Source organism: Oncorhynchus kisutch, linkage group LG17 (assembly GCF_002021735.2).
Source record: "Oncorhynchus kisutch isolate 150728-3 linkage group LG17, Okis_V2, whole genome shotgun sequence".
Taxonomy (NCBI): domain Eukaryota; kingdom Metazoa; phylum Chordata; class Actinopteri; order Salmoniformes; family Salmonidae; genus Oncorhynchus; species Oncorhynchus kisutch.
Window position 1 is genome coordinate 1,754,874 of NC_034190.2, and position 17,140 is coordinate 1,772,013.

Sequence of the window (17,140 nt, forward strand, 5' to 3'; positions counted from 1 at the left end):
TTTCGAGGCACAGATCTGGGAAAGGGTACCAAAACATTTCTGCAGCATTGAAGGTCCCCAAGAACACAGTGGCCTCCATCACTCTTAAATGGAAGATGTTTGGAACCACCAAGACTCTTCCTAGAGCTAGGCTAGAGCTGCCGGTTTCAAGGAGCGGGACACTAATCCGGTGGTTTATAAGAAATCACGCTATGCCCTCAGACGAACCATCAAACAGGCAAAGCATCAATACAGGACTAAGATTGAATCCTATTACACTGGCTCTGACGCTTGTGGGATGTGGCAGGGCTTGAAAAACTACAACGGACTACAAAGGGAAACCCAGCCGTGAGCTGCCCAGTGACGCGAGCCTACCAGATGGGCTAAATGGCTTTTATGTTCGCTTCGAGGCAAGCAAAACTGAAGCATGCATGAGAGCACCAGCTATTCCGGACGACTGTGTGATTAAGCTCTCCGTATAATGTATGAACAGCACGAGGCAGCCCAACACCACGAGGCATCCCAACAACACGAGGCGTCCCAACAACACGAGGCAGCCAAACAACATGAGGCGTCCCAACCCCATGAGGCGTCCCAACAACACGAGGCATCCATACAACACGAGGCATCCATACAACACGAGGCGTCCCAAAACCACGAGGCGACCCAACACCACGAGGCGTCCCAACACCACGAGGCAGCCAAACACCACGAGGCGTCCCAACACCACGAGGCGTCCCAACACCACGAGGCGTACCAACACCACGAGGCGTCCCAAAACCACGAGGCGTCCCAAAACCACGAGGCGTCCCAACACCACGAGGCGTCCCAACACCACGAGGCATCCCAACAACACGAGGCGTCCCAACACCACGAGGCGTCCCAACACCACGAGGCGTCCCAACACCACGAGGCGTCCCAACAACACGAGGCAGCCCGACAACACGAGGCATCCCAACAACACGAGGCAGCCCGACAACACGAGGAAGCCCGACAACACGAGGAAGCCCGACAACACGAGGAAGCCCGACAACACGAGGCAGCCTAACAACACGAGGAAGCCCGACAACACGAGGCAGCCTAACAACACGAGGCAGCCTGACAAAACAACAAATATTCTCACTATATTCCCTCCCGGTAGAATAGATCAGACTGTCTGATAAACATATGAACAGTGTGCCTGTCTCCCTCTCTCTCTCATAAACACACTAGCAGGGCTGTATATCTATCTGAACAAAGTGATCCTATTGTGAAGAAGTGGAGGAACAATGAGTGCCTATAGAGCCTTATGGGCCCCGGTCAAAAGGAGTGTACTATATAGGGCATAGGGTGCCATTAAAGAGGCAGACGAACAGTGGTCTGACACCAGACACAGCCCCAGGCCTCTCTGTGCTGCTGCAGGACCCAACATCTGCTGCCTGGTCTGGGATAATGCAAAATGTTCATCTCTCATGCCCTTTCTACACAAACACACACACACACGCTCACGCACACAATAATCTCTCATGTCCTTTCTCCTGAGGACAGGGCCATGCCAGAGCAGTGACCTGCCTCTAACTCTCCCAGGAAGACATCAGATGGTACACGCACACGCGTGTGCATACAAACACACGCACTCGCACACGCACACACACACGCACGCATGCACACACACACTCACACTCCAGCGTGCCCTGGTTTGGTTGTGACTTGGGGGTAGAAAGAGAAAAGAAACACACATTAAAACAGGTGTGGTCTCCACAATGCCAGTGTTGATGGTACATTATGGACACTCAGGTGTGGTCTCCACAATGCCAGTGTTGATGCTACATTATGGACACTCAGGTGTGGTCTCCACAGTGCCAGTGTTGATGGTACATTATGGACACTCAGGTGTGGTCTCCACAATGCCAGTGTTGATGCTACATTATGGACACTCAGGTGTGGTCTCCACAGTGCCAGTGTTGATGGTACATTATGGACACTCAGGTGTGGTCTCCACAATGCCAGTGTTGATGCTACATTATGGACACTCAGGTGTGGTCTCCACAGTGCCAGTGTTGATGGTACATTATGGACACTCAGGTGTGGTCTCCACAATGCCAGTGTTGATGCTACATTATGGACACTCAGGTGTGGTCTCCACAATGCCAGTGTTGATGGTACATTATGGACACTCAGGTGTGGTCTCCACAATGCCAGTGTTGATGGTACAGTATGGACACTCAGGTGTGGTCTCCACAGTGCCAGTGTTGATGGTACATTATGGACACTCAGGTGTGGTCTCCACAGTGCCAGTGTTGATGGTACATTATGGACACTCAGGTGTGGTCTCCACAATGCGAGTGTTGATGGTACATTATGGACACTCAGGTGTGGTCTCCACAGTGCCAGTGTTGATGCTACATTATGGACACTCAGGTGTGGTCTCCACAATGCCAGTGTTGATGCTACATTATGGACACTCAGGTGTGGTCTCCACAATGCCAGTGTTGATGGTACATTATGGACACTCAGGTGTGGTCTCCACAGTGCCAGTGTTGATGCTACATTATGGACACTCAGGTGTGGTCTCCACAGTGCCAGTGTTGATGGTACATTATGGACACTCAGGTGTGGTCTCCACAATGCCAGTGTTGATACTACATTATGGACACTCAGGTGTGGTCTCCACAATGCCAGTGTTGATGCTACATTATGGACACTCAGGTGTGGTCTCCACAATGCCAGTGTTGATGGTACATTATGGACACTCAGGTGTGGTCTCCACAGTGCCAGTGTTGATGGTACATTATGGACACTCAGGTGTGGTCTCCACAGTGCCAGTGTTGATGGTACATTATGGACACTCAGGTGTGGTCTCCACAATGCCAGTGTTGATGGTACATTATGGACACTCAGGTGTGGTCTCCACAGTGCCAGTGTTGATGCTACATGTAATATAATGTCTGCCTGTCCGTTCGGGGCCTTAGTAAAAGCCATTAAATATGACTGCGACCCTGTATGACAACAACCCTAGTTCCTCTGTCAAGGTCGTCTCTCAGGACATCCTCTCTGTTCCTCTGTCAAGGCCGTCTCTCTCAGGACATCCTCTCTGTTCCTCTGTCAAGGCCGTCTCTCTCAGGACATCCTCTCTGTTCCTCTGTCAAGGCCGTCTCTCTCAGGACATCCTCTCTGTTCCTCTGTCAAGGCCGTCTCTCAGGACATCCTCTCTGTTCCTCTGTCAAGGCCGTCTCTCTCAGGACATCCTCTCTGTTCCTCTGTCAAGGACATCCTCTCTGTTCCTCTGTCAAGGCCGTCTCTCAGGACATCCTCTCTGTTCCTCTGTCAAGGCCGTCTCTCTCAGGACATCCTCTCTGTTCCTCTGTCAAGGACATCCTCTCTGTTCCTCTGTCAAGGACGTCTCTCAGGACATCCTCTGTTCCTCTGTCAAGGCTGTCTCTCAGGACATCCTCTCTGTTCCTCTGTCAAGGACATCCTCTCTGTTCCTCTGTCAAGGACGTCTCTCAGGACATCCTCTCTGTTCCTCTGTCAAGGCTGTCTCTCAGGACATCCTCTCTGTTCCTCTGTCAAGGACGTCTCTCAGGACATCCTCTCTGTTCCTCTGTCAAGGACGTCTCTCAGGACATCCTCTCTGTTCCTCTGTCAAGGACATCCTCTCTGTTCCTCTGTCAAGGACGTCTCTCAGGACATCCTCTCTGTTCCTCTGTCAAGGACGTCTCTCAGGACATCCTCTCTGTTCCTCTGTCAAGGCTGTCTCTCAGGACATCCTCTCTGTTCCTCTGTCAAGGTCGTCTCTCTCAGGACATCCTCTCTGTTCCTCTGTCAAGGCCGTCTCTCTCAGGACATCCTCTCTGTTCCTCTGTCAAGGCCGTCTCTCTTCTAAGTGCACTTTCCCTCCCAACCCGACTAGTGCTTTGGAATTGATTGAAACGAAATGTCACAAATATGCCCTGTAGCTCCGAGCTACGAGCCGTCCTTCCGTGCACGGCCTTAATTATTCATCAATTAGTTGTCTTTATTTATTTATTTTTGTAGAGATGTATGGTTCCCCTGCTCTAAATCAGTCCAAAGTCATTCATTTCTGGGTTTGCAATTAAACCTTATGCATAATTCATGAGCCAGACCCAACTCTGTCTGTCTGTAGACACTGCAACAAGCTGAGGTCTCTGTACTCTGGAGGGAACGAGGAGGAATTAACCCAGAGGAATTAACTTCAGATTGGAATGAACAGATGCCATCGGCCTGAGAGGGAGAATGGAGATGGATAGATCACCGTACGCTGAGAATGACACAATAGGACTCCAGTGAACAAATGAAAGTGTACAAATCTAGTAAACATGTATAAAGTATGAAACTATATTTAGATATTTAATTGTGGCACATATTTTAACCGAATTATTAATGCAATAGCCTAGAAGTACATTTCTCAATTCTGTAATTATATAACTGGAAACACAGATCAATGGACCATCCTGGTAATAACATGTCTATAACTGAAAACACAGATCAATGGACCATCCTGGTAATAACATGTCTATAACTGAAAACACAGATCAATGGACCATCCTGGTAATAACATGTCTATAACTGAAAATACAGATCAATGGACCATCCTGGTAATAACATGTCTATAACTGAAAATACAGATCAATGGACCATCCTGGTAATAACATGTCTATAACTGGAAACACAGATCAATGGACCATCCTGGTAATAACATGTCTATAACTGAAAACACAGATCAATGGACCATCCTGGTAATAACATGTCTATAACTGAAAACACAGATCAATGGACCATCCTGGTAATAACATGTCTATAACTGAAAACACAGATCAATGGACCATCCTGGTAATAACATGTCTATAACTGAAAACACAGATCAATGGACCATCCTGGTAATAACATGTCTATAACTGAAAATACAGATCAATGGACCATCCTGGTAATAACATGTCTATAACTGGAAACACAGATCAATGGACCATCCTGGTAATAACATGTCTATAACTGAAAACACAGATCAATGGACCATCCTGGTAATAACATGTCTATAACTGAAAACACAGATCAATGGACCATCCTGGTAATAACATGTCTATAACTGAAAACACAGATCAATGGACCATCCTGGTAATAACATGTCTATAACTGAAAATACAGATCAATGGACCATCCTTTGTATATAACATATCATTTTTGTGGTTAATATACTTAGTGTTATACTGTTTTATAGTGAACAACGTTGAACTCTCTATACTCTCTGTGCAACCTAGCTCTCTGTCCAACCTAGCTCCCTCGCCAACCTAGCTCTCTGTCCAACCTAGCTCCCTGGCCAACCTAGCTCTCTGTCCAACCTAGCTCCCTGGCCAACCTAGCTCTCTGTCCAACCTAGCTCTCTGGCCAACCTAGCTCTCTGTCTAACCTAGCTCTCTGTCCAACCTAGCTCCCTGGCCAACCTAGCTCTCTGTCTAACCTAGCTCTCTGTCCAACCTAGCTCTCTGGCCAACCTAGCTCTCTGTCCAACCTAGCTCTCTGGCCAACCTAGCTCTCTGGCCAACCTAGCTCTCTGTCCAACCTAGCTCTCTGTCCAACCTAGCTCTCTGTCCAACCTAGCTCTCTGTTCAACCTAGCTCTCTGTCCAACCTAGCTCCCTGGCCAACCTAGCTCTCTGGCCATCCTAGCTCTCTGTCCAACCTAGCTCTCTGTCCAACCTAGCTCTCTGTTCAACCTAGCTCTCTGTCCAACCTAGCTCTCTGTCCAACCTAGCTCTCTGTCCAACCCAGCTCTCTGGCCAACCTAGCTCTCTGTTCAACCTAGCTCTCTGTCCAACCCAGCTCTCTGGCCAACCTAGCTCTCTGTCCAACCTAGTTCATTGTTTTGGCCTTATGATATTGTGTCAGGAGTCTGGTCTCTTACTATGGTCCTCTGCTGCCATCTGGTGGACATGCAGACAATACATACTGGATTGAAAGAACAGGGACTACTTCCTTATAATTACATCAAGTACATGTTTTAATAGAAGTACCTCTTCATACACATGCGACTCCATAGTATGAATGTCCGCTCTTATTGAAGCACTTGTAGGAACAGAGGAGAACACGTACAGGGACGGTCTGAGGACGGCTCATCTTCATGTCCTGAAGGAGAGATCAGTGAGATAGTTGCTTGGCTTATACGTGCTGCTATGTGTCTACAGATTGTATACCATTGAAACCAGTGATGTAGTAGGAAGATGTGTTTACATTTCACTACACCAACGATTGGAACCATAGGCACAAAGTAAGTTCATTTGTAGATGACTGATAACTTGAAATATAATGTTTGAGTCCGTATATGTATCAGAATGAAGTATAAATGATTTGATGTGTACATGAGCTGTAGTGTAGGCTACATAGTGTCTGTAGATGTTTGGGGCAGCTGGCTACTGGTATCCCCTATGAACTTAGTCCCTTTGTCTTGTACAATGTTCTGTATACTTTCAAAGTAGTGTCCTAGGTAAGGGACGCAGCTAATCTCAGTTACCGTGGCATCCTGAGATATATATATATATATATATATTTTTTTTTTATATAATTTTTATTTTTTTACATCAGACACGGTTGCCTTGATATATTGTCCCTGTCCATTCAGCCTTCGGGGTTCTGTCCATCGTGCAGACAGGAAGAAAGAACTCTCCGGGAAAAAGAAAGGTGGAGAGATTTGTTTCATGATTAACAACTCATGGTGTGATTGAGGTAACGTACAGGAACTCAAGTCATTTTGTTCTACCGATGTGAGTATTCTATAATCAAATGCAGACCGAGTTACCTCCCGAGATAATTTTCTTCAGTCATTGTCACTGCCACGACAGCTCTCAACTGGACTGGACTATGTGCAAACTGGAAACTATATATCCTGAGGTCACGTTTATTGTAGCTGGGGACTTTAATAAAAGAAATATGAGGAAAACAGAAATTCTACCAACACTCCTGTGCTACACGCTTAACATGGACCCTGGATCATTGTACTCTCCTCCCGGGACGGCTACACGGCCCTCCCCCTCCCTCCGGTAAATCAGATCACGCCTCCATTGTGCTCCACCCCAACTATTGTTACTCTCCTCCCGGGACGGCTACACGGCCCTCCCCCTCCCTCCGGTAAATCAGATCACGCCTCCATTGTGCTCCACCCCAACTATTGCTACTCTCCTCCCGGGACGGCTACACGGCCCTCCCCCTCCCTCCGGTAAATCAGATCACGCCTCCATTGTGCTCCACCCCAACTATTGCTACTCTCCTCCCGGAATAGCTATAAAGCCCTCCCCCTCCCTCCGGTAAATCAGATCACGCCTCCATTGTGCTCCACCCCAACTATTGCTACTCTCCTCCCGGAACGGCTATAAGGCCCCCCCCCCTCCCTCCGGTAAATCAGATCACGCCTCCATTGTGCTCCACCCCACCTATAGGCAGACACTTAAACAGGAAGTACCCGTGGTAAGGACTGTTCAATGTTGGTCTGACCAATCGGAATCTATCCTTCAACATTGTTTAGATCACACGGAGTAGAAAATGTTCTGGGTCGCTTTTGAGAAAATACTATCGACGTATACACTGACTCTGTGACTGATTGCATAGAGGATGTTGTTCCCACTGTGTCGATTAGAACTTATCCAAACAAAAAAACGTGGATAAATGACAGCATTCACGCAAAAATGAAAGCGCGAACCACCGCATTTAACCATGGCAAGGTGACTGGGAACATGGATGTATGCAAACAGACCAGTATGACATCTGTAAGGCAATCAAAAGAGGCAATTTAACGACTCAGATACGAGACATATGTGGCAGGGACTCCAGATAATCACAGGTTATAAAGGGGAAGTCAGCCATGTTGCGGACACCGACACCTCACTCCTGGACGAGCTAAACACCCTCGCTTAGAGGAAAACAATACTGAGCCGCCGACAGGGCCCCCGACGTTCACAAGGACTGTGTGCCCTCTTTCTCCGTGGCCGACTAAGTCATTTAAACGTGTTAAACACGGGCCCAGATGGCATCCCAACGGCCCGTGACCTCAGAGCAAGTGCAGACCAGCTGGCTGGAATGTTTACAGACATGTTCAATCTCTCCCTATCCCAGTCTGTCCCCACTTAATTGATGTCTACCATTGTTCCTGTACCCAGGGAAGCGAAGGTCATGTCTATTTTTTGGGGGATTATGTGTGTATACTGTTTTGTTGATTTAATTGCTAGGTTTTACTGCACTGTTGAAGCTGGACCTACGATAACATCTGAAAACGCAACCAAAAACCAAAAATATCTGTGTACGCGACCAATTTGTAGTGCACTATGTAGGGAATAGGGTGCCTGGTCAAGGTAGTGCACTATATAGGGAATAGGGTGCCTGGTCAACATAGTGCACTATGTAGGGAATAGGGTGCCTGGTCAAGGTAGTGCACTATGTAGGGAATAGGGTGCCTGGTCAAGGTAGTGCACTATATAGGGAATAGGGTGCCTGGTCAAGGTAGTGCACTATGTAGGGAATAGGGTGCCTGGTCAAGGTAGTGCACTATGTAGGGAATAGGGTGCCTGGTCAAGGTAGTGCACTATATAGGGAATAGGGTGCCATTAGGGCTATATCCTCTCTGTACCTTCCTGAGGTTGATGAAGCGTACACACTCCAGGTAGTACACTACGTAGGGAATAGGGTGCCATTAGGGCTGTATCCTCTCTGTACCTTCCTGAGGTTGATGAAGCGTACACACTCCAGCCAGGTGGTGAGGAAGGGTTGGAGGCAGAGGGAACAGCTGCCCCAGTCAGCCAGCAGCAGGCTCAGACCAGGGTGGTACGACAGAGCCCTGTGGACCACACCCAACCTATTCTTGTCCTCCACCAGGATCTGACGAGCAGACAGCTCCTGGAGACAAGAGATACAGGGATGGCAACGGGTCAGTACTACTGATGGTGTGTGTTGTGGTGGTGTGTGTTGTGGTGTGTTCTGATGGTGTGTGTTCGGGTAGTGTGTGTTGTGGTGTGTTCTGGTGGTGTGTTCTGGTGGTGTGTGTTGTGGTGTGATGGTGTGTTTGGGTGTGGTGGTGTGTTACGGTGTGTTGTGCTGGTGTGTTGTGGTGTTGTGTTTTGGTTTTGTGGTGTGTTGTGATGTGTTGTGCTGGTGTGTTGTGGTGTTGTGTTGTGGTGTGTTGTGCTGGTGTGTTGTGGTGTGTTGTGCTGGTGTGTTGTGGTGTGTTGTGGTGTGTTGTGGTGTGCTGGTGTGTTGTGTTGTGTTGTGTTGTGTTGTGCTGGTGTGTTGTGCTGGTGTTGTGGTATGTTGTGCTGGTGTTGTGGTGTGTTTTGGTATTGTGTTTTGGTGTTGTGGTGTTATGTTTTGGTGTTGTGTTTTGGTGTTGTGGTGTGTTGCGGTGTTATGTTTTGGTGTTGTGGTGTGTTGCAGTGTTGTGGTGTGTTGCAGTGTTGTGGTGTGTTGTGGTGTTGTGTTTTGGTGTTGTGGTGTTATGTTTTGGTGTTGTGGTGTGTTGCAGTGTTATGTTTTGTTGTTGTGGTGTGTTGCGGTGTTGTGGTGTGTTGCGGTGTTATGTTTTGGTGGTGTGTTGCGGTGTTGTGGTGTGTTGCGGTGTTATGTTTTGGTGTTGTGGTGTGTTGCGGGGTGTTGTGGTGTTGTGTTTTGGTGTTGTGGTGTTATGTTTTGGTGTTGTGTTGTGGTGTTGTGTTTTGGTGGTGTGTTTTGGTGTTGTGGTGTTATGTTGTGGTGTTGTGTTTTGGTGTTGTGGTGTTATGTTTTGGTGTTGTGGTGTTATGTTTTGGTGTTGTGGTGTGTTGTTGTGGTGTGTTGCGGTGTTATGTTTTGGTGTTGTGGTGTGTTGCAGTGTTGTGGTGTGTTGCAGTGTTGTGGTGTGTTGTGGTGTTGTGTTTTGGTGTTGTGGTGTTATGTTTTGGTGTTGTGGTGTGTTGCAGTGTTATGTTTTGTTGTTGTGGTGTGTTGCGGTGTTGTGGTGTGTTGCGGTGTTATGTTTTGGTGGTGTGTTGCGGTGTTGTGGTGTGTTGCGGTGTTATGTTTTGGTGTTGTGGTGTGTTGCGGGGTGTTGTGGTGTTGTGTTTTGGTGCTGTGGTGTGTTTTGGTGTTGTGGTGTTATGTTTTGGTGTTGTGGTGTGTTGTGGTGGTGTTGTGGTGTGTTGTGGTGGTGTTGTGGTGTGTTGTGGTGGTGTTGTGGTGTTATGTTTTGGTGTTGTGGTGGTGTGTTTTGGTGTTGTGGTGTGTTGTGGTGGTGTTGTGTTGCGGTGGTGTTGTGTTGTTACAGTTTATATGAACAGGAAACATGGTGTACCCAGTCCAATGACATGCTGATGCAGGTTCCCTCTCCATAATGCCATAGCAATAAGAAATAGGAAGTACAAATAAAACCAATTGAATCAAATATAACACACTGAAGGGCTGGAACGAAAGCCTGCACACCCTGTACCCCTGCAGGACTGACAGACCCCTGATGTAGTCTATATGCGACCCTGTACCCCTGCAGGACTGACAGACCCCTGATGTAGTCTATTAGCCACCCTGTACCCCTGACAGACCCCTGATGTAGTCTATATGCCACCCTGTACCCCTGACAGACCCCTGATGTAGTCTATATGCCATCCTGTACCCCTGACAGACCCCTGATGTAGTCTATATGCCACCCTGTACCCCTGATATAGTCTATATGCCATCCTGTACCCCTGACAGACCCCTGATGTAGTCTATATGCCACCCTGTACCCCTGACAGACCCCTGATGTAGTCTATATGCCATCCTGTACCCCTGACAGACCCCTGATGTAGTCTATATGCCACCCTGTACCCCTGACAGACCCCTGATGTAGTCTATATGCCACCCTGTACCCCTGACAGATCCCTGATATAGTCTATATGCCACCCTGTACCCCTGATGTAGTTTATATGCCACCCTGTACCCCTGAAGTAGTCTATATGCCACCCTGTACCCCTGATAGACCCCTGATGTAGTCTATATGCCACCCTGTACCCCTGACAGACCCCTGATGTAGTCTATATTCCACCCTGTACCCCTGACAGACCCCTGATGTGGTCTATATGCCATCCTGTACCCCTGATGTAGTCTATATGCCACCCTGTACCCTTGATATAGTCTATATGCCACCCTGTACCCCTGACAGATCCCTGATATAGTCTATATGCCACCCTGTACCTCTGATGTAGTCTATATGCCACCCTGTACCCCTGACAGATCCCTGATATAGTCTATATGCCACCCTGTACCCCTGATATAGTCTATATGCCACCCTGTACCCCTGACAGATCCCTGATATAGTCTATATGCCACCCTGTACCCCTGATGTAGTCTATATGCCACCCTGTACCCCTGACAGATCCCTGATATAGTCTATATGCCACCCTGTACCCCTGATATAGTCTATATGCCACCCTGTACCCCTGACAGACCCCTGATGTAGTCTATATGCCACCCTGTACCCCTGACAGACCCCTGATGTAGTCTATATGCCACCCTGTACCCCTGACAGACCCCTGATATAGTCTATATGCCACCCTGTACCCCTGATGTAGTCTATATGCCACCCTGTACCCCTGACAGATCCCTGATATAGTCTATATGCCACCCTGTACCCCTGATATAGTCTATATGCCACCCTGTACCCCTGACAGATCCCTGATATAGTCTATATGCCACCCTGTACCCCTGATATAGTCTATATGCCACCCTGTACCCCTGACAGACCCCTGATGTAGTCTATATGCCACCCTGTACCCCTGACAGACCCCTGATGTAGTCTATATGCCACCCTGTACCCCTGACAGACCCCTGATATAGTCTATATGCCACCCTGTACCCCTGATGTAGTCTATATGCCACCCTGTACCCCTGACAGACCCCTGATGTAGTCTATATGCCACCCTGTACCCCTGACAGACCCCTGATGTAGTCTATATGCCACCCTGTACCCCTGACAGACCCCTGATGTAGTCTATATGCCACCCTGTACCCCTGATGTAGTCTATATGCCAACCTGTACCCCTGATGTAGTCTATATGCCACCCTGTACCCCTGACAGACCCCTGATGTAGTCTATATGCCACCCTGTACCCCTGATGTAGTCTATATGCCACCCTGTACCCCTGATGTAGTCTATATGCCACCCTGTACCCCTGAAGCACTGGAGTTGGACACCACTGATGTAGTCTATAATGACGAGAGCTTAAAGATTGTACCTTCAATGACAGCACCTCCACAGCTTGAACAGATTCCATCAGCTTATTCTGCACGAATGTGTTTCCTTCACAGAGCAGCTCATTCAGGGTCAGAAGCTGGAACTGTAGAAACACCGTCAGTCCTCCCTCCTCTAGCAACTGTAGACGGCTACACCGTCAGTCCTCCCTCCTCTAGCAACTGTAGAAACACCGTCAGGCCTCCCTCCTCTACCAACTGTAGACGGCTACACCGTCAGTCCTCCCTCCTCTAGCAACTGTAGAAACACCGTCAGTCCTCCCTCCTCTACCAACTGTAGAAACACCGTCAGTCCTCCCTCCTCTACCAACTGTAGAAACACCGTCAGTCCTCCCTCCTCTACCAACTGTAGAAACACCGTCAGGCCTACCTCCTCTAGCAACTGTAGAAACACCGTCAGGCCTACCTCCTCTACCAACTGTAGAAACACCGTCAGGCCTCCCTCCTCTACCAACTGTAGAAACACCGTCAGGCCTACCTCCTCTACCAACTGTAGAAACACCGTCAGTCCTCCCTCCTCTACCAACTGTAGAAACACCGTCAGGCCTACCTCCTCTACCAACTGTAGAAACACCGTCAGTCCTCCCTCCTCTACCAACTGTAGAAACACCGTCAGTCCTCCCTCCTCTAGCAACTGTAGAAACACCGTCAGGCCTACCTCCTCTACCAACTGTAGACGGCAACACCGTCAGGCCTCCCTCCTCTACCAACTGTAGAAACACCGTCAGTCCTCCCTCCTCTACCAACTGTAGAAACACCGTCAGTCCTCCCTCCTCTAGCAACTGTAGAAACACCGTCAGGCCTACCTCCTCTACCAACTGTAGAAACACCGTCAGTCCTCCCTCCTCTAGCAACTGTAGAAACACCGTCAGTCCTCCCTCCTCTACCAACTGTAGAAACACCGTCAGGCCTCCCTCCTCTACCAACTGTAGACGGCAACACCGTCAGTCCTCCCTCCTCTAGCAACTGTAGAAACACCGTCAGGCCTACCTCCTCTAGCAACTGTAGAAACACCGTCAGTCCTCCCTCCTCTAGCAACTGTAGAAACACCGTCAGTCCTCCCTCCTCTAGCAACTGTAGAAACACCGTCAGGCCTACCTCCTCTAGCAACTGTAGAAACACCGTCAGTCCTCCCTCCTCTAGCAACTGTAGAAACACCGTCAGGCCTACCTCCTCTAGCAACTGTAGAAACACCGTCAGTCCTCCCTCCTCTAGCAACTGTAGAAACACCGTCAGTCCTCCCTCCTCTAGCAACTGTAGAAACACCGTCAGTCCTCCCTCCTCTAGCAACTGTAGAAACACCGTCAGTCCTCCCTCCTCTAGCAACTGTAGACGGCTACACCGTCAGGCCTCCCTCCTCTACCAACTGTAGACAACAACACCGTCAGTCCTCCCTCCTCTACCTACTGTAGACAACAACACCGTCAGTCCTCCCTCCTCTACCAACTGTAGACGACAACACCGTCAGTCCTCCCTCCTCTACCAACTGTAGACAACAACACCGTCAGTCCTCCCTCCTCTACCAACTGTAGACGGCAACACCGTCAGTCCTCCCTCCTCTACCAACTGTAGACAACAACACCGTCAGTCCTCCCTCCTCTACCAACTGTAGACGGCAACACCGTCAGTCCTCCCTCCTCTACCAACTGTAGAAACACCGTCAGTCCTCCCTCCTCTACCAACTGTAGAAACACCGTCAGTCCTCCCTCTTCTACCAACTGTAGACGGCTACACCGTCAGTCCTCCCTCCTCTACCAACTGCAGAAACACCGTCAGTCCTACCTCCTCTAGCAACTGTAGAAACACCGTCAGTCCTCCCTCCTCTACCAACTGTAGACAACAACACCGTCAGTCCTCCCTCCTCTACCAACTGTAGAAACACCGTCAGGCCTCCCTCCTCTACCAACTGTAGACAACAACACCGTCAGTCCTACCTCCTCTACCAACTGTAGACAACAACACCGTCAGTCCTACCTCCTCTACCAACTGTAGACAACAACACCGTCAGTCCTCCCTCCTCTACCAACTGTAGACAACAACACCGTCAGTCCTCCCTCCTCTACCAACTGTAGACAACAACACTGTCAGTCCTATCTCCTCTACCAACTGTAGACGGCTACACCGTCAGTCCTCCCTCCTCTACCAACTGTAGACAACAACACCGTCAGTCCTACCTCCTCTACCAACTGTAGACAACAACACCGTCAGTCCTCCCTCCTCTACCAACTGTAGACGGCAACACCGTCAGTCCTCCCTCCTCTACCAACTGTAGACGACAACACCGTCAGTCCTCCCTCCTCTACCAACTGTAGACGGCAACACCGTCAGTCCTACCTCCTCTACCAACTGTTAGACAACAACACCGTCAGTCCTCTCTCCTCTACCAACTGTAGACAACAACACCGTCAGTCCTCACTCCTCTACCAACTGTATACGGCAACACCGTCAGGCCTCCCTCCTCTACCAACTGTAGACGACAACACCGTCAGTCCTCCCTCCTCTAGCAGTAACCTCTTCATATTCTGCTATATCTTTTTGTACTGTAGATAATATTGTGGTGAAGACAAACGGTACATACGTCGACAGGAAACATGGATAAACGGTTTCCAGCCACATCCAGCACTCTGAGCTTCATCAGCCCAATAACACCCTGAAGGAAATATAGGACAGGTTTAAGGGCAGTAAACCATCAGTATCATTCAGCAAAACGGACTAACAATGAAACCTAAGAAAGTGGAGGATCGGTAACCTCATTTGAAGCAAGGCCAGTGAAAGTGGCACAGGAACAAATATGAAGAATGAAACCTAAGAAAGATGAAACATTAAGTAGAGCCTGAACAACACCCACCTCTGGCAGCTCTGTGAGGTTGTTTCTGGCCAGATATAATCTGGCCAGTTGTGACAAACTGTATATCTGTTTGGGCAGTCTGGACAGCTTGTTGTTGGTTAAATTCATCTCAACCATCTTCTTGAGAAAACCTATTTCTACAGGAAGTTCCTCCAACTGGTTGTCCAGTAAGCTGAGGGTTTCTAGGTTAGAAAGACTGAGAAAAGAAGACGTGGTTACGAGATAATTCTGTATTTAGCCTGACTTGAAACATTGTTAACAGTTTCAGGGCCATGGGCCTTTCTCATGATGGAAAAATACAGAGTAGCATGAAGACGAACTGTTCAATGAGTTGGGAGGGCACATTCAGAGCGGGGTGTTGCGAGAACAAGCGGTCTTTTGTTAGATAACAGGAGCCAGGTGCGAGATAACGGTATGAGCGCATGGATGTTCTTCACAGCAACAGTTACATCTATCAACAGAAGCACCAAGAGGCGGGGACCCGCCTGAGCACCTACAATAGGCTGAGCAAGTCTAAACCACGCCCAGTCTCTACTGTGATAGGCCAACAGACGGGTTGGAACTATGTCTATCACAGTATAAGAACAACTGTTTACATACATCTTGTCAGTTCTCTGTTCTGCCCTGCGTGGTATTACAGTGAGCCCGTATATACGAAAGTTGCATTTACCACTTTTTGCTTAGCTAATAAAAAAGACATAGTATACAATCGGTGACTCATTGTCATATTTATCCTGATACCAGATTCGAATTGAATTATCAATGACGGATTTTCTAACCACTGCATTACCCACGTGTTCAACCCATTGGTTTCTGGACCAATCAGATGGCCCGAATGTGCTTGCATCCAGATTTATTGATGAGAAGCAACTAACGTCCGTGGGCATAGCGTAGTGTTTGGCCAGAGCAAGGAGTCTGGGTAGCCAGGTAAACTCTGAAAAAGAGCTGATGTGATTGGTCAAAAGACCAATTAGGTTCGTGGGACTTTTTTAAACATTTTTAATTGAGCTGCCTGTTGAAACACAACCTACATTGTCTATTCTTCTGTCATATACAGGTTTACTGTATGAATCACAATTAGGCTATTAGTCAACAAAATGGTACCTTTTAATCTCTGGTGGAAGGACTGTGATGTAATTGTGGTTCAGATTGAGGAGAGTGAGGTTATCAAATCCTTCTGCAAGATAAAATATATAGTGATGAATCTGAGCGTGTGTGTGATGACTATGAGTGGTTATCATGGTTCTGTACGGTACCTATTTACATCTTAATCCATATCGACAGCAGCATAGTTTACCTAACACCTCAGGTGGCAATCTTGTAATGTGGTTTCCAAACAAATAAAGTTTTTTCAAGGTGTTCAGGTATCTCAGAACACATGGGATCTCCTCCAGAGAATTATTTCCCAAATTGAGTTCCGTCAACTTTGCAGTATGCGAAAAGAGAACAAAAAGCAAGATAAATGCATTGGTTAAATAGCTAGCAGGCAAGTCAAATAACCTAAGACATAACTGTACTATAGCTAACAAGGTGCTTGTATAGACGTCTGTCCGGGTTAACGTTACTCACGTTTCGTAACGTCTGCAGTTCCACAGGCAGAGAAGTAAGGGAGTTATTGTTCAAATGAAGGGTCAAAATATTTGTTAATCTCGAAACCGATTTGGGAACCTCGGTCATTTTCTTGGAGCTCAAATTGAACGACTTTGAGTTAGCTTTCAAAGCTCTGATAACCAGATTGTTAGCCATGATTTGTTACACAGAATAAAAACACCGCGTCCTACAAGGTAGGCAGGTTTCCATAGAAACGAGATGCTCGTCAGTTGACGGTAATCCCTTTTGCGACACTTTAGTGAACTCTGGCGGTCTCTCCTAGAAACCTGTCTGTTTTTTTATTCCCTTCTGGAAATCGTTTTTTAATAAATGTATCGTCTGAACTTCAGAACCATTCTAGCTACTATAAAAGCATATCCCTAATCTCAGCGCACGCGTTGAATTTAAATCAAATGGACATTGGACATTCAACAGGATAATATGCTGTAACGTTTTTTGCATGAATGTCCTTCCAGCGGGAAGTGAA

At 47.9% G+C, this 17,140-nt stretch overlaps 1 protein-coding gene across 1 annotated transcript; it reads right to left on the reverse strand.

Annotated features, from left to right (window-relative positions):
• Positions 1–4,317: 4,317 nt before the first annotated feature.
• On the reverse strand, positions 4,318–16,883 carry lrrc69 (leucine rich repeat containing 69). Its single transcript, XM_020474788.2, has 8 exons — positions 16,633–16,883; positions 16,361–16,487; positions 16,168–16,240; positions 15,064–15,259; positions 14,794–14,865; positions 12,200–12,301; positions 8,679–8,858; positions 4,318–6,101 (listed from the first exon to the last, which is right to left on the reverse strand). Exons 1-8 carry the CDS (start codon positions 16,807–16,809, stop codon positions 5,994–5,996), a joined length of 1,035 nt encoding a protein of 344 aa, XP_020330377.2. The 5' UTR covers positions 16,810–16,883; the 3' UTR covers positions 4,318–5,993.
• Positions 16,884–17,140: the final 257 nt, after the last annotated feature.